Source organism: Phyllostomus discolor, chromosome 4 (genome assembly GCF_004126475.2).
Source record: "Phyllostomus discolor isolate MPI-MPIP mPhyDis1 chromosome 4, mPhyDis1.pri.v3, whole genome shotgun sequence".
Classification (NCBI taxonomy): Eukaryota; Metazoa; Chordata; class Mammalia; order Chiroptera; family Phyllostomidae; genus Phyllostomus; species Phyllostomus discolor.
Window position 1 is genome coordinate 160,217,091 of NC_040906.2, and position 19,059 is coordinate 160,236,149.

The following is a 19,059-nucleotide window of genomic DNA, read 5'->3' on the forward strand; positions in this document are numbered from 1 at the left end:
TTCTCAAGTGCTTTTTACTCACAAGCTAAGAAAAGGGTCTAACATAAAACAAATTTCATTCCCTAGGCAGATTTTTATTCATCAAAAATTATAGTTCTCTTACTAACCCCTCAAACCCAAATATATTAAGATCAAAACAGTTAAAAGCAGTAGTGTATACATAGGAGTATACTTTTTACTCAAGTATTTTAGTATATTTTATGAGTACTTTTAAACCCCGTAAAAGTAAAAATAATAAACACTAAGAATTCCATGATTCTTCAAAGTAATTTATAGCTTACTTACTAATAAAAGTAATGAGACATTCTTCAAACCAGAACTCTCATTACTTCTTAATGTCATGCATTCAATGCAAAAATAGTTATCCTAGCAAACAATTTTTACATGCATCAAGGGATTATAAAAGTGGTAGCCTTCTAATTCCATTAAGTATAAACACATGGTTAAGCCTATTAAAACTAATCATAGTTCTTAGACATCAAAGCTTTCACATTTTAGGTTCTATTCCCATTGTTCAGATATCTCTCTTAATAAAAAAGCTTAAAAATTTGTTTTAGTTATTGGTTGCTTAATAATAGAGAATTGGAAACACAAATAAGAAAAAAAAACAAGAAAAGACAAACTGTTTAGAGTTACAAAGGACCAAAAAATCATTACTGCCACCAAAAACACACTAATTATGCTTGTGCAGTCACTTGAAAAATTAAGCTAAAACAGTCAAGAGTCACCTTCAGTATACAAAAAAATGCCATTGTTTTTTATTCTGCTTCTGAAATAAGGGCTGTTAAAAACAAACCCCAAAACCAAACAAAGAAGATAACTAGGTGAATGAAAAGCAGCACTAAAACAAATAGAACACTACACTAACTTCTAAACTACAATAAATCAATACATCAGAATATTTATATCTCACGATTAAGACTTGGTTTTTCAACATGTTTAAAAACTGTATCTGGCCCTGGCCGGTGTGTCTCAGTGGACTGAGCACTGGACTGTGAAGCAAAGGGTGGATGGTTCGATTCCCAGTCAGAGCACATGCCCAGGTTGTGGGCCCAGTCCCCAGTGTGGAGGCGCACAAGAGATAACCACACAGTGATGTTTCTCTCCCTCTCTTTCCCTCCCTTCCCCTCTCTCCAAAAATAAATAAAACATTTTTAAAAAACTGTATCTGTACCTAAGTAGCTTAGTAAATAGTGATTTGAAATGATCAGTATTCTTTACTTATTTATGAAACAGTTGTATAGTATTTTAATGAGCTAGACAGATGATTTTATTTGAATGTCCGAAGTATCTTCATGCATTGCAAAGGTTCAGATCTTTAAAAAATCTGTAAGTTGAAACAAATCCTTTTGTGATGAAAACTGTACATCGTGTATTATTTTTACTTCCTCTTAATCTTTTTATTCCATGTTTTATCAGGCAGTTTATGTTATTTCCTTTTTATCTCTTACTAGAATATTTGAGTGAGAGAGGGAGGCTGGGGGAAGGGTGGTGATTATTATAAGCAAGCAATAAAACTATGCTGTATTTTCTTTTTTTTTTCTTTTTTTTTAATATTATATTTATTTATTTTTTAGAGAGGGAGGGGAGAGAGAGAGAGAGAGAGAGAGAGGGAGAGAAACATCAATGTGCGGTTGCTGGGGGTTATGGCCTGCAACCTAGGAATGTACCCTGGCTGGGAATCGAACCTGGGACACTTTGGTTCCCAGCCCGTGCTCAATCCACTGAGCTACGCCAGCCAGGTATGCTGTATTTTCAAGAGCAATATATAATCAACATTGTGATACAGAAATTTCAATGCTTAGATATGTAATATAAAGATATATGTGCTGAGCAATAGGGGAAAAATGGGGTCAACTGTAACAGAATAAAAAATTTTTTTTTAAAATATATGGGCTAAAGTTAAACTGGTTTCTAATAAGACTATAAATAACTTGGTAAAAATAACATCAAAATTAAGTCTGTAATGATAAATTATGAAATGACAAATTGATGAAAATGCCACTCCCAGTTACTAATTTGAATGTGTTGAAATGTTCATGTTCTAGAGGATTGTTTGGCAACCTTCAACATTAAGCACTTACATCATTTTTTCAAAACTTATTAGGCTTTTATTTCCTATATCATATGCTTTGTTTTTAGTAAACATTTCTAGTAAATCATATATACTCTCTGATTTTTCTAACAGGAAGTTTGAGAACACTGTAAACAAATATCCAAGCAAGAGTTAAATAAAACACAAAATCCTGTGGATTACTATGGGGAGCCAGCTCTGCAGGATCCCAGGAAGTCAGAAACCGAGATTCTCAAGTATACAGTTGAGAACTGTATCAAAATAGTTTCAGAACAAAGAAAGCCTAACACCTGTAAACATTTCCTTAAACTGAAGACCAGAGACTATAAGCCTAAATTCTATAAAAGGGGACAACTGTGGCAGAACCTTGTATACTGGAACTGTATGCCCCATAACAAGAGAAAAAGCAAGTATACTGCCTCATCTCCTGCTCTCTGTGTTGCCTAATGCTTCCTTTAAGAACTCTATTGTCAATGTGCAATTGAACTTTCTGTGAGAACAGAAATGGTCTGTATCTTCATTATCTAATTCAGTAACCACTGGTAATTACTGAACAGCTGAAATGAGGCTAGTGCAAATGAGGGAAACAATTTTCAATTTTATTATATTCTGTTTAATTTTAATTTAAATAGTCACATGTGGCTAGTGGCTACTATCCTGAATAGCCCTGCACTATAATCCCAATTTAATAAAATGAAGAATACATGGCAAGTGTGTGTGTGTGTGTGTGTGTGTGTGTGTGGTCCTTTCTAACAATCAGCAATCCACGTTGTATGGTTTCTATGTGGTCTCGGGTCTACAAAAATTAGCATCACTGACAGAAAGTCTACTCTGGAGGAAAATAAAGAGCAAGCACAATGTAGGAGGTTCAATTTATAAACTTTTATTGAGGGTAAGCACATGGTCCCTGCACTTGCAGAGTTAACAATTATTCACAAAGGACACACAGCGGGTCTAGGAAAGTACAGAGATGCACAAGTGGAAAAAAAGGGATGCTCATAAACCTTTTGAAAATATAATTTGTATATCAATGTAGATTTTTAATGAGTTTGACTTCTTGGGTCTGTAAAATGGAGACACTACTCAATAAGGTTCCGGTACTGAGTGAGGATGCACATATATACACTTAGCATAGTGACTGGATCATAATTTGAATTTAAATGCTACCTGTCTGTGTTTCCATAAGTATTCTTTCCTTAGTAGCAATACACAGTTTGATACAGTACAACAGCAATAAAGATTTTAATTGACCTGAACTTGACTTCTCCAAGGAAGATATACAGAGGACCCAGACACACATGAAAGGATACTCAGCATCACTAACCATCAAAGAGATGCAAACTAAAACCACTATGAGATACCACTTCACATGTGTCAGAATGGCCATCATAAACAATCAACACATAACACATGCTGGCAAGATTGCGGAGAAAAGGGAACCCTAGTGCACTGTTGGGATTGCAGACTGGTACAGCCACTGTGGAACACAGTATGGAATTTTCTCAGAAAACTAAAAATGGAACTGCCTTTTGACCCAGCAATTCCACTGCTGGAACTGTACCCTAAGAATCCTGAAACACTAATCCATAAGAACCCATGCACCCCAATGTTCACAGCAGCACAATTTATAATAGCCAAGTGTTAGAAGCAACATATGTGCCCATCAGTAAATGAGTGGATCAAAAAACTATGGTACATTTACACCATGGAATACTACTCAGCAGGGAGAAAGAAGGAGCTCCTACCCTTCGTGACAGCATGGATGGAACTGGACAGTATTATGCTAAGTAAATAAGCCAGGCAGTGAAAGACAAACACCATGGATCTCACCTATAAGTGGAACCTAATCAACAAAACAAACAAGCAAGCAAAACAGAACCAGAGACACTGAAATAAAGAACTGACAGTGACCAGAGGGAAACAAGGATGGAGGATAAGGGGGAGAGGAGAACGGCTGTCAAGGAACATGTATAAAGGACTCATGGACAAAGCCAAGGGAGGAGGGGCTGACAGTAGGAGCTGGGGGTGGGTGGGGCAGGGAAAATGGAAATAACAGTACTTCAACAACAATAAAAAGAAAACAGAAAAAAAAAATTTTATTTGAGAGTGGTCCAGATTTCTAAGACCACACCATTTCCAAAAGCATAGACTTTGTGAGCAAGGTATGATTTTATAAATATAAATGAAATGTTGCTGCTATAAGATGCAGAAAAAAGGAAATAAAGCATTCATTAGATTCAAACTGAGTTTTGAAAAAATGGGTAAGATTGAACAAATGCCATTAAATAAAGGAATTATGAAAAAATAAAATGCCTGAGGAAACTTTCTAAATATCCAAGTTTATTACAGAAAACGTTACTTGAGTAATGTTATTTTAGAAAAAGCAAAATTGGTCTGGCCATCATTTATCTTGGAAAGCAGTTGGGATGTAAGGATGGAAAACAGGCTGGATGCAAACTGGAGAATCCAATATCATATAAATTTCTTAATTCTAATTTTTAAATCTCCACGAAATAAAAGGGGAATGATTTGATTTAATTTCTTCCCTAAACTGCATTGTACCCACCAGGATACAAAAGTCATATCTTTAAGTAAGCAAGAAACATCATATCATAAGTATGGTCTCAGATTTTCCAGAATGGTTCCAATTTCAGGAAATTTAACTTTTAATAAAAATAATTTGTTAAATATCAAATTTTGATTTAATGTATATGCGTTTAAAAGACATTATAAAAATAAAATCACACACTAGAAAGAATTATCTATCAGTGTATGTCCTGATATGTAGTTTTTCAGATATGATCTCTGTGATTGCATGTTCAGAGCTCCCTGGGAGCTGCTAGCCTTGGAACCCATCATAACCCATCATAAGATGGAACCCCATCTCATGAAAGCATGAATAAACTTTCTGAATCTAGTATGTTCATAAACATGTAAACTGTATATGACATTACACTGTGTTAGACAAATCTGTAAACTCCCTTCCCTCTTATTGGATGAACTTCAAATTTTAGGTCATTGTGTTAAGTGTAAAAATTATATAAAATGAAGCAAAATTTGTTAGACAAAGTTACTATATAGTAAAAATATACTTTAACAAAATCAAATGTGGAATGCTTCAAGGAAAAGGCTAGATAATATTTAATCACTCAAATTTCATAAAGAATATTACAAACTTGATTATATATCAAAGACTAGAGAAAGTCTTTTTAATTAAAAGGCACTTTAAGAAATTATTAAAATACCTCCAGGCAGGTGATACTAAAATAATGATGATAAAAGGCATTATGTATTTAATATTGAATATAATTATTCATTTTTAGAAAAATTAACTTGGAATAATAAGATTCTATAAAAATGTTGTAAGAAAAAAGTACCTGGGTTTGGATCTACTTTTAAACAAATATCTATGAAAGGCAAACTTAAGAATAACTGGTAAAAATGACGTAAATGTGGATTATAATGCACTCTACCCTTATCAACCCCAAAGATATTTAACTGGAACCTGGGTTTCTATCTTTGTCATGTGGTCCATGTACTTGGCATATATGTTATAGTAGGTTAAATGGTGATACCCAAAAGGATACAGCCACCCAGAAACTGAACATAACCTTATCTGGAAGAAGGCTCTTTGCAGATGTAGTTAAGATAAAAGATCTTGAAATGTATTCATATTGTATTAGAGAAAGACCTACGTCCAATGAATAGTGTCTTTAGGAGAGAAGAGTTGGGAAAGGAAGGGAAGGTCAAGTGAAGACACAGGCATTTGGAGTGAGTGTCTACAGGCTAGGAACGCCAAGAACTGCCGGCAGCCACCAGTAACTAGGAGAGAGATGGGGAAAGGACACTCTGTCAGAGCCTCCAAAAGAAACTAACCCTGACGACACCTTGATTTCAGACTTCGGACTTCCAGAATTGTTAGAGAGTTCAGATTTTGTTCCCACATTAAGCCGCTGGGCTTGCAGTAATTTGTTATGGTGGCCCAAGGAAACTAACATGCTCTCCAGTCACATTTTAAATCAATGTCCATTCATTTTTCCAAAAGCTCTATCACCTATTTTCTATCAAAGTGCCATAATTTTTCCATTAATATTTGGTCATTCTGTATATTATTTTAAAAGCACTATAAACATTACCTTACTTATACGTTGCATCCGTTAATGATAACCTACTTGTAGCTATAACAGTTTTTGCCTACCCAGTCAAAAGATCCTTGAAGGCAGGAACCATGTATTTTAAATGTCTTTGCTGTCATGCATTTCACCTAATAGAGTGCTATATACAGGGCATGATTAAAGGACATACTATTTGGTGAAATAAAGAATGACTAAAAGCTTTTATTTTAAATCATCCTTATGCAATGGCTTAGGATACTAGAGGAACCATTTAAAGATCTATTGAATACACATTTTTCTGCTCCTAAAATTGAAGTCTGTCTTAGTCACATTTTTATTCCCTACTGTTTTAAAAGAACACTATTTATTGTCAAAGAACTTAAAATCTATACCAGAAATCTAACTCAATGTATAGCAAAAATCATAGAAGTTAGAAGGTATACCATAAAGCAAAGCCCCACCAAAAACCTCTTTTGTAGAGATGTGGTTACAAATAAAAGTTCATTACATTATGCCTGTATTTTGTTTTATAGTTACATCAGATATAGCTGTTGAACAATTTTCACAATTACCTTTAAAAAACAGAGGACCAGATTAAATAATCTAAGCATGCAACATACCTGAGTTCGTAAAATTTCATTTTTTGACAACTGCATGTCACCAGTCAGTTCTCTCACAACAATGCCCAGTGGCTCTAGACGTTTGCTGAAGTAATTTGTCATTTCAGCTGCCAAGGCTTTCATTGGAGCAACATATACAATCTATGCCAAAGAAACACGAGTATGATGAATGAGCAAAAACTACAATGTTGTTTGTTCCACAGTAGTCAATACAAGTCATAATTTATTGTGAAATATGATTCTAGTCACTTCAAGTGAAAAATCTTAATAGTGATATATGAAAAGCACTTATCTTTGTTGGATAAGTATACAGCTGTTTAAAGGACAATGGAATTTGTTTATATAGCCTTATCACTTGGAAAATTGGTTCTGCTTCGAAGCTAAATGTATTTTCATAGCTTTTCACAGGAGTAATGAGATTTTCATAACAGAGACTGCCTTAATATTAATGAAGTAAATCAAGCAGCATTCTTTATGTGACTTCATGTATAATAATCCTAAAAAACTTCCAGATTTTACATAGCATGCACAACTGCCAAATAATTTTAATTTTACAATTTAAAAAGCTATTGTCTGGCTTGTTAACTCCCTACCTTAAATTCATTCTTTTTGATGACGCCTTGCTGAAAATGTTGGCGAATTTCATGCAAGACTGTGAGCATTGCAATGTTGGTCTTCCCAGCTCCAGTAGGGGCACAAATGAGCATGTTCTCGTTGGTGTTGTAGGCAGTCTCAAACACAATCGACTGGATTCTATTGAGTCTCCGCATTCCTTTAAAAGCCAGCTGACCAATCTAAAAAAAGGCATGATCCATTATAAATGGTAATTATGTGAAGGACGCATATGAAACAATGAATGCAAACATTTACTTCCCTTGATTATAAAAAACCCAAAATGACTAATTTGTTCAGTCTCTCGATTTGTCCTACATTTAAAATGATGTGTACAGTTGAGAATAATTCACAACTATTATACAATTCTAATGCATTTGAGAACAACTCACTAAATTTGAAAAAAAATTATAATGGGACTGTACCTGTACCTTTATATACAATCCTAAATAAACAATGATTAATTAGTAAATTAGGGAAACAACATTAAACACAGGTATCTTTTGAGTTCACATGATGATACTGTAGTTTATTTAGATGAAAGATATCTAATGAATGTGCAAACAAGAAACCTACTGGTAATATAAATCCACAGAAATTTTTGTCTTCATATCTTAACGTCTGTTTAAGAAAACTAAGAAAAAGCAGCTATAATCATAGGAATAACAGCTGCAGATTACAGGTATTCAGAGTTTACACCACAACATATGCCAACTGTAAGTACTTTGATATACTCCCATATTTCGTCATGAGTACAATTCTATGGTACAGGCATTATTGTTATGTTCTTTTAATGGAGAAAAAATTATTCAGACAGAGTGGCTGAATAATTTTTCCTAGAATCTTCCTATACAAAAAGTCTTTGCAGTTGAAAACTAGTTTCTGGGAGTAAGCAAAACACTAGATGGGAATACAGAAAACTGCAATGGCTATATTAATGTCAGGAAAAAAATAAATTTTAAAGACAACAATATCACCAGAATTAATGATAGTCACTTCATAACGAAACACAGGTCCTACACAACAGTCTTAAATGATTTTTATATCTACTAAAAGATCGTCAAGGTACATGAAGTAAAAGCTGATAGTCATGTAAAGGGAAACAGACAAAAACACAATTATAATCATATTTCAGTATCATCATCCAATAGTTGGTAGAACAGGAAGTCATGAAAATCAGCAAAGCTAAAGACTTGACTAGCTCTTCAGCCAACTGGACCTACTGACATTTATTTGTCTAACAATAGTAGAATACACATTCTCTTCCAATGCTCAAGGAACATTTACCAAGATATACCAAATTCTGGGTCATAAAACAAATCACAATAAAAAGAAAATGAAGAAATTCTACAAAGTATGCTCGCTAATCACAATCAAATTAAATTAGAAATCTTTAAAGATTCTGAGAAAAATATCCAAATATCTGGAACAAAATAACACATTTCCTGAATAACTCATGGATGAAAGAAGAAATCAGAAGGAATATTAAGTATTCTTCACTAATGGAAAACAGAAATTGTGGATGTTGGTAAAACAGTATTAAGGGGTATAGCACTAACTACCTATATGAAAAATAAGAAAGGTTTCAAATGAATGACTTTATCTTCCTAATAAAATATCAGAACAAAGGGAAAATTAAAGCCAACGTAATCAGAATAAAGGAAATAATAAAGATTAAAGTGGACATAAATGAAATGGAAAACAGAAAAGCTTTTTCTTTGAGAAGATCAATAAAGCTGATCTTTAGCCAAATTAATCAAGAAAAAGAGCAAAGACACAAATTACCAATGTCAAGAATGACCAAGTTGGTATCACTACAGATATCAAGAAATAACAAGGGAATATTCTAAACAATGTTATGCCAATAAATTTGAGCACTTAGATGAAGTGGTCTTAAAATTACCAAAGCTCACTTAAGACACATACAGCTCAAACCACTCTGTATCTATTAAAGAAATTAAGGCTAAATTATTTTTTTCCACAAAGAAAACATCAAGTCCAGATAGCTTCACTAGTAAATTCTACCTATCTACCTAGCATTTTAAAAGGAAATAATACCAGTTCTATATGGAGTTTTAGATTATTCAGAAACATCAGAGAAATGAGACATTCATGCACAAGTGTTTATATGTACATATACTTCCTTTTTTCTTGGCTGAAACCTGGAAATGATACAAGTGGGACACGTTTAAGTTTTTAAAAATTGTCAAACTGTTTTTCAAAGTGATTGTGCCATTTTATTAGTTTTAATTTTTAAAAAATTTATTTGTTAATTTTAGAGAGAGGAGGGAGAGGGAGAGAGGAAGAGATCAATTTGTTGTTCCACTTCTTTATGTATTTATTGGTTGATTCTTGTATGTGCCCTGACCAGGGATCAAACCCACAACCTTAGCATATCAGGACTACCCTCCAACCAACTAAGCAACTTGGCCAGGGCCCAATACCATGCTGGTTTGATTTCTCTAGTTCTTTTTTTTTTTAACTTAAATTATTTTATTGTTGTTCAATTACCGTTCTCTGTATTTTGTCCCCACTCCTCCCCCTCCAAACCTCCTTCCCTCCCTTGCTTCCATCCTCCCCCTTGGTTTTGTCCATGTGTCCTTTATAGTAGTTCCTGAAAACTCTTCTCCCCACCATCCCCTCCCCTCTCCCTTCTGGCCATTGTTAGATTATTCTTAATTTCAATGACTCTGGTTATATTTTGTTTGTTTTTTTTTTTTCTTTTGTTGGTTATGTTCCACTTACAGGTGAGATCCCATGGTATTTGTCTTTCACTGCCTGGATTATTTCAGTTAGCATAATGTTCTCCAATTTTATCCATGCTGTCACTCAGGGTATAAGCTCCTTCTTTCTCTCTGCTGTGTAGAATTCCATAGTGTAAATAAACCATAGTTTTTTTGATCCACTCATTTGCTGATGGGCACTTAGGTTGCTTCCAGCACTTGGCTGTTATAAATTGTGCTGCTATGAACATTGGGGTTCACAGGTTCTTTTGGATTGGTGTTTTATGGCTCTCAGGGTATAATCCCAGCAGTGGAATTTCTGGGTCAAAAGGTAGTTCCATTTTTAGTTTTCTGAGGAAATTCCATACTGTTTTCCACAGTGGCTGCACCAGTCCGTGTTCCCACCAACAGTGCACTAGGGTTCCCTTTTCTCAGCATCCTCTCCAACATTTGCTTCTTGATTAGTTTATGATGGCCGTTCTGACTGGTGTGAGGTGGTATCTCATTGTGGTTAGTTCTTCTTTTTTTGTTTTGTTTTGTTTTTTAAATAGTCCTTAATAGTGGGCAGTTTTAGCTGTCTTCTATTATTCTTCTTTTTCAAAGTTGTTCTGTGTCTTCTAGGTCCTGTGTGTTTCCATTGCAATTTAGAATCAATGATTTTTTCTATGGTTAATTTCCACAGAAAAACCTACTGAGGTTTTGATTAGAATTGTTGAATCTACAGATCAGTTTGGGAAGAACTGATGTCTTAAGACTGCTGAATTTTCTTTCATTTCTCTCAGGAAAATTACACAGCTTTCAGCATATAGGTGTTTCCCATCTCTTTTCATGTAATATCCCTGAATATTATATATCATAATTCTAATGTTATTGTAATTGAACTGCTTAAAAAGTTTACTTGCTTTTGTGCTTTATTGCTAATATACAAAAACACAATTTTTATGTTGACCGTGTACCCTCCAACCTCCCTAAAATCCATTTATTAATTTTAGAGCTTTTGTAGATTACATCAGATTGACTGCAGAGAAAATTTTGTCATCTCTAAAGTTTTTCTTCTTCATTTCCTATATGAATGTCCTTATTTAATAAAAATTTTTTTTGGTTGATTTCACTGGCTAGCGCCTCAGCACAATGTGAAGTGGTGAGTGTAACATTCGGTTTCACTACTGATTTTAGGGAAAGTGTTCAGCTTTCACCATTAAGGACGGTATGAGCGGTAGTGTTTCTGCAAACACACTCTTTATTCCTCTTTTTTCTTGTTTGCTGAAAGGGTTTTTGTTTTATATCAGGAATGAGTTAGAGATTTTGTTGAATTATTTTCCTGCATATATTGAAATGTTCATATAGTTCTTCTATTGTAGTTTAATCTTATGGCAAATTAGATTGATTTTTGAATGTTAAACCCATTCTGCATTCCTATCATAATCCTCATTTGGTAAAGACATATTATTACATTGTAGGATTTGATATACTAACATTTTATTTGTAATTTTTCTATGTTCATGAAGGATATTCATCTCTATTATTTTTCCCGATTTTGGTAATCAGGAAAATGCTCACCTCACAGAATGAGTCAGTATTACCTAACACCAGAAACCACTGAAAATATCCATCAAATGAATGGATAAATAAAATGTGCCATATTCATATGGTGGACTACTGCTCAGCAATAAAAAGGAATGAATTATTGAAACACGTGACAAAATGAATGACTCTCAAAATGATTATTTTAAATGAAAAAAGCCAGACCAAAAACAAAATACATACTGCATGGTTACATTTACACAAAAACCTAGAAAACAAAGACTAATCTATAGTGACAAGAATCAGACTAGTTAATGCTTAGGAATAAGGAGATGAGCAGAGAGAAATCTAGAAAGAATTTCAGGGCATCACAAAGTCCTTTTTGGAAGTGACAGTTATGTGCTGTGTTGTGATGGTGGTGATGGTTTCACATGTGCCTACATGTGCTAAACTCATCCAATTGTCACTATGTGTGGTTTGTTGTATGGCAATTATACCTTAATAAACCTGTTTTTTAAAATAATATAAAATATAATAAAGACATATATTCACTAATGCTTTTGTCTGGACAAAACACATACTTAGCCCTGGCTTGGTGTAGCTCAGTGGATTGAGCACAGGCTGCGAACCAAAGCATTGCAGGTTCGATTCCCAGCCAGGGCACATGCCTGGGTTGCAGGCCATGGCCCCCAGCAACCGCACATTGATGTTTCCATTTCTCTCTCTTTCCCCCCCTCCCCCTCTCTCTCTCCCTTCCCTCTCTAAAAATAAATAAATAAATCTTAAAAAAAACCCACATACTTTGTAGAGATCAAAGTAATTTCTCTAAGTCCTGAACTCCTAAACAGATTAAACACCTGAGACTATCAGTAATACTTTATCTATTTCTACTGATGATTGAGCCTTGGACAGGCAGTTCAGCACAATTTTCAGAACATAAGATTTGGGGTCAACAGGCTACAGGGCTAGCCTGAGGTCTTCACCAAGTAGTAACAAGCTTTAGAGCTTATTCTAGTTCTTTCTTTTTTTTACTCTGTGCTGCTTTAGGATCCTTCCACACTACCAGGTATCTAACTGATCTAATTTCTACTGCAAGTTGTGCATGCACCTACTGGTTTTCTTATCCAGTTATTCACAGATGGGTCCATTGGCTGATTCTAACTCCTCACAGAACATGGGCAATATATATCTTGTCCAGGATTGTGGGGTTTTCAGAGCAGGCGTGCACTCAACTTGCACAATCCTCCCTTGGTCAGCCACAGCTGCACCATCCCAGCCAAGAGTCACTGCCAACACTGCATTACCCAGCCTGAAATTTTTTTGCCAATCTAATGGGCTAAAGTGATTCACTGCAGTTTTATTTTGCATTTTTCCAATAAAAGAAACATTCTACTTAAAAAAAAAGATATGGGGTCAAAACATTGGCTTTGCCACTATTTTCAGTTTAACTTTGAAGATACTTAATACCTCTAAGTTCTATTTCCTCTGTAAAATAAAGTTAGTGATATTATTATGTAAGAAAATGATGAAGGTTGACAAAAATAGCTAATAATTACGGAATGCTTACTATGGAACAATTACAGTATAAATCCCTCATATTAATTACCTTTATTATTTGTAATAACCATACCAAACTCTTTTATAGATAAGAAAACTGAGACTTCAAAAAATTTGTTTAACACAGCTATAAATACTAGAGCTAGGATTTGAACTCAGACAGTATAACTTCAGAATCAGTTATTAATTGAAAATGTTTATAAAGCACATAGCATAAACCATATATAAAGAAGAGCTTGTTAAATGTTAAAATAAATGAATAGTACTGATTATCATCACTGTAATAAGTCATCTTAGTTTTTATGAGACTTACTGAAATAGTGCTATGAATGAATGTTACAATTTTCAAACACTATAGAACTCCTGACAAGAATACAGCCTGCTATTCCTTAATTAAATATCTGATGCCACATATCAGATCAAATATTTTTCAAAGACTTCTCACTGTCAATGTTAACAGTACAGGATGTGCAACACACAAGATCTTCGAAAGCACAAACTGTTCCCCATTAAGACCCTTCAGAATGCAAACCCTTGTTATCTACCAACACTGATACATACATTATGCTCTAATCATTCTTCGTGCTTTTAAACTTTCTATAATACCTTTCCCAACCCTGAGAAGTACTTCATTATCATTCAAGTTCAAGTTCAACTGTAATCTCTGGTGTCTCCAATTTCCAAAGCCACAGGTGGCAAACACAAGACCCACAGGCCCAATCCGACCCCCCACCTTGTTTCATATATGGCTTTGTACCTTGTTTCTACTCTGTGGCAGCACTGAGCACCTTGCCCCTAGTTTAGGAATAGTTACATTTATATAGTCCTAAAATTACATTTGGCCCTTTGAAGGCAACAGCAAAGCTGATGTGGCCCCCAATGAAAATGAGTTTGACACCCCTGGCCTAAGCAATTATTATACTTCCTTATTTATACTTTGCCATATTTAAAAAATTTTAAAGAACTCCCATTTCTCTCAGCAGCTAGACACTCATACAGAACTCTTTTTATATTGTCATTATGACCTTTAATCACAAATATTGAAATGATTTGTTTGTATGTATATCTGGCCACATGGACTGAAACTAAGGATTCCGTTTTACTACTTTTATATATTTCCCTAGCACCTAGCCAATTGCCAGGAACATAATAAGATTCTAGATAAATTTTAACTGACTAATAAATCAATTGAATAAATGAGGGGGAAAGTCTTAAAAAGATATGCATTGCATACCTAATATCTTCAAAAGAAAGAGTAAACTGGAACTAAGCAAAACACATATGCAGCAGTTCAGGAAAAACAAACAAACAAACTACTCAACCTTAAATTAAAAACTTATTTCATGCCCTGGCCGGGTGCTCAGTGGTTGGAGCATCCTGTACACCAAAAAGGTTGCAGGTTCCATCCTCAGTTGGGGCATGTACCCTAGTTGGGAGGCAGCTAATCAATGTTTCTCTCACATGGATGTTTCTCTCTCTCTCTCCCCCTCCCTTCTTCTCTCTAAAATTGATGGATGTATCCTCAGATAAGAATTATAGTTCAAGCAAAAAGTAATCTAAAACATTAGAGGAATATACTGACAAACTTATTGTATTAGAAAGTTTTTACTGTATTTATTCAATTCTACAATCATTTACTTACCACTTGTATAAATATTATTATAGTAAAGATATATCAGTTTAAGTATTCATTTTCTTAACAAAAATTAGTGTCTGAAGTGACCCTTACAATGTATTAGCAGGGGTTAAACAAAAAGCCATGTTAGAACTTATATCATTTTATGTCATTTATAAACTTAGAAACTTATATCATTTATAAACTTATCAACTTATATCATTTTCCATAAAAAAGATGAACTATGTGCTTTGGTATCAGAGGGAAAAGTCACTTAGAAGAATGCCATTTCAGGTGAAAACACAAAGTATTAGGAAACACCTAGGGGGAGTTAGAAGTCAGAAGTCAGTAGTTGTGTGATGGATATGGGAGGAAGGGGTAGCAGAGATGAAGATGGAAAAGTAGGCCATGACCAAACTGCGAAGACTAGACTACGTACAGAATCCTCCAGAAACCTCTGAAGTTTTTCCTGAAAGACTTGTAAAGAAATTAGCAAAAATATCCCATGACCTACACAAGCTCAATAACTCAAGTCCGCCCAAGTTCATACTGCTAAATGTGGAAGAGATGGGACCTCAACTGTTTATCTTAGCTCCAAATACAAACTACCAGATTTACTGTTTAAAATAATATTATACAATGACTTGTTTTGCCACTCAATTAGAGTTCACATTCATTTCCAAAAAAAAAAAAAACTGTTGCAAAGGAATCAAGATATAGTTGCACATATATAAGTGGATAAGAAACAGCAAGTTACAAAAACAAAATTAAAAACCCTCCAAAATTAATTTATAAATTACTTCAAGTGGCCCACATTCTACTCCCCTTACCAAAAGTTTCTTTTCATTTCTCATTTTGAATTTATGAAAATGAATCAAACAATTTTCATCAGTAAACTTGGTTTAAAAAATTAAAAGGAATATGCAAAGAAAGCAATTGTAACAATACTAAAAAGTATCACTAGAGGACCAGTATGTTTGAAATGTGTCTGACAGCTCCTGGGACATGAGATAATTAAGTTAAAGTTCATTATGCAGAAGGGATTCCTTGGATTTGAATAATATTCCGGGTATATTCACAAATGTCTTAAGAAAACAAAAGAGCAAGAGTGTGGTTATGTCAAAACTGTTATGCTCAAATTTAGAACAATGTAGTAATACTCACTATTTTGTTTATATTTCATATATGCACTAATGTCTAATTGAATGGTACTAACAATCATTGAATGGTAAAACAATCATTTATTTTCTAACAAAAGAAATGTATTAATTTTATACATTAATGAATATAAAATATTAAATTGTAATTAGTTTTTCTTAGCATTTTAGCATTTGCTTTTTACACAGGAAACTGAGTGTTTCATGGATCATTTATCACAAAAGCTTTTTGTTTGGGCCAGATAGCCATTCTAAATATATGTCATTTTCCTTTTTAATTCATTTTAACTGAACATTTTCAAAATATATCATAATCAGCAGATCAAAAATGTTTGAAATGTTAAAGCTTCTGCCTAAATCCACTTGTCTATACATATTTTGGATTCATCAGACCTCTAATCTGACAGAAATAATATGATTCAGTGAGGCAACTCCATAAAAATTTATGTTTCTAATATTGCTTATCAAACCCTGGCTACATATGCTGCTGTCAAGTGTACACTATATGTTTAAAAATAATCTGATGTTATTTACCCGGAACACCAAAAATGTACACTAAATATACTGTATTGTTTATAATAATCAAACATAGGTACTTATACTTCCAATAAATTTAAAAAAGCATTAACAAACTCTCTGAGATGAAACCAGGACAATGCCGTACTTTTAAGCTAGTATATGTATCAGAAGCTTAAATGTAAAATATTTTAACAGTAAACATTACAAATTCAGCATAATATTTAGGAAAAATCATAGGTACCCAAGACATAACCTTCACAGTATAAGTTTCCTTTGGATCTACACAGCACACGGCTTAGGTTGAAAATTTGGGAATCAGAGATTATTGCAACAGAGATGATGAGCACACTCAGTGTGAGCTCTATTTGCTAGAATCTCACCACTTTAATATTCTTCACAAGCCTTGCTCCATGCGGTCCTTCTAACAGAGATGACTTAGGGACTCCTTAATAGGAAACATTAAAGAAAATCTGATCTGGCATTCATGGCTGAGTTCACCCTCCATTCACATGGCAAATACTTACTGAACCTCTATGTGTCAAAAACAGTTTAAATGGTCAGAAAGGTAGTTATACAGCATACATTGTAATGAGGGGAGAAGATTAAAAAAAATCAACATCCTCACTACTGAACAATAAGATTTCAAATATTAGTATGAACAAAATTTTAATAGATGGCACAGAGTAGTACAGAGGACTGGAATATCACAGTTAATTTAAATTATGTCTTTTGGAGGTGCCTCAAGAGAGGTATCCAACTTGGGAACAAAATAACAAGAAGCAGGCCACAACTAAACATGAAAGCACAGTGTACATAGTGTATTGTAGGCAGAACAAGGACATGGGGCTAAACTAACTAAATCAGAGCTAAGCTTGTATGTTCGTGGACCTGTTTGGAGATTTACGTGGCTAAATGAATAAATGGTCAGACAACAGAGGAAAGGAAGATAGGAGTCATATTATGTGGGCAATTGTAAGTCATGGTAAAAGGGCTTGAGTTTTTATTTGCAATACAACAAAAAGTCTCTGCATGATTAAAAGAATGATAAGTACATTTTTTAAAGCTCTAGCTGGCTGCCATGTGGAAACAGATTGATGAATGGTAGAAAACTTTGCCAGCAGCACCAGTGAGAGTTAATGCTGGTTTACTTCAGAGCAGTGGAAACAGAAATAAAAGGGTACAAACTATATTTCTGAGGTGGAACCAATGAACTGATGATGAGCTAAATGTGACAGAGTGGGAAGAAAGGAGATATATCAGAGATGACTTTTTTCCATAAGCAGATGGATGGCAGTTCTATTGATGATATAAGAAGGGCTGTGAGGACAGACTGAAAGAGGAAAAAAACATTTTATCTGAAAGGCCCAAGTAGAAACTTCCAAGTAGAAATTTCAAACAGGCAATTGCATGTCACTTTGGAGGTCAAAGATTGTTTTAAATGCATTTTCAGAAAGGTATAATGACTGTCCCAAGGTTACACAGTAGTAGCAGACCTAAAATAAAATTCCACACTCTACTAAAAATAATGGAAAGCCAAACATCAGACACTCTTGTGGTAGGAAAACCTTAAGGACTGGGACTACATATTTAAAAACAAGTGAGTTCTACAAATAAAAAATAATGTTTAAAAAACCTTAAACATTCCTAGTCTAGATCAACAATGTCCAACAAAAACAGGATATAAGCCAAATAAATAAATTTAAATTTTCTAGCAGAAATATTAAAACACATGTAAAGGAAGCAACATTAATTTTATAATAACTTTATTTAACCAAATGTATGTTTTAATATGCAACAAAAATAATGAAACACTTTGCATTTTTTTCCATATTAAGTCTAGGAAATTAGTATGTTTTATACTTAGAGTGATCCAGACTAACCATATTTCTCACCTGCCATACGTGGCTAGTGGCCACCATGTTAAACAGTGCAGTTCTAGACAGCTTCCAATTGCTTACATAATGTTTTAAAACTGATTAATATACTGTGAGAACACAGCAGATGCACTGCAGGAAAGGCTCTTAGGGCAATATCCAAAATCCATAACATGGTCAGAAAGGCTCTAACCTTATCTGAGTAAAGTAATGAAGATAAACTGCATTATAAACTTTCAATCTTTGAGGATGCTTTCAGAAAGAAAAAGAACATTAGTTTTTATCTGATTGCTTATTCTCTATGAATTTATCTTTAGTAAGCAAAAGCACAAGAAAACAAGTAATTGTTTTTTGAATCCCTTAAAGAATGGAATTAAAGTTCTTTTCCAACAGTGATTAAGTCACAAATACTCATCTCTGTACTCTGACCTCAAACAGTTAAGTCTAAAATAAAACAGTTAAGTCTAAACATCTACCACATACAAAATTTGTTCCAACTGAAGCTTCATTATTCACCTTTAAAAAGACTGACAAACAGTTCACCTGATCAAATGAAATCATTTATATGTCCTAACCTGCTAAATAGTCAGTATAAGGAGTTATTTGCCTCCAGAATATGAGACTATGTAGGATTAGCAATATACTTTACCCCACCTAAGACCTAGCATT

The 19,059-nt window shown here is 34.0% G+C and overlaps 1 protein-coding gene across 2 annotated transcripts in view; it reads right to left on the bottom strand.

Moving 5' to 3' along the window:
* Nucleotides 1–19,059, bottom strand: part of ASCC3 (activating signal cointegrator 1 complex subunit 3) — a 310,528-nt gene that overhangs the window by 208,455 nt on the left and 83,014 nt on the right. For both annotated transcript variants that reach the window (XM_028508379.2, XM_036024518.1), the window contains exons 9-10: nucleotides 7,403–7,603; nucleotides 6,810–6,950 (exon numbers count right to left, since the gene is read on the bottom strand). In XM_028508379.2, the coding sequence (XP_028364180.1) occupies nucleotides 6,810–6,950; nucleotides 7,403–7,603 (342 nt within the window). The remainder of the gene's footprint in view (nucleotides 1–6,809; nucleotides 6,951–7,402; nucleotides 7,604–19,059) is intronic.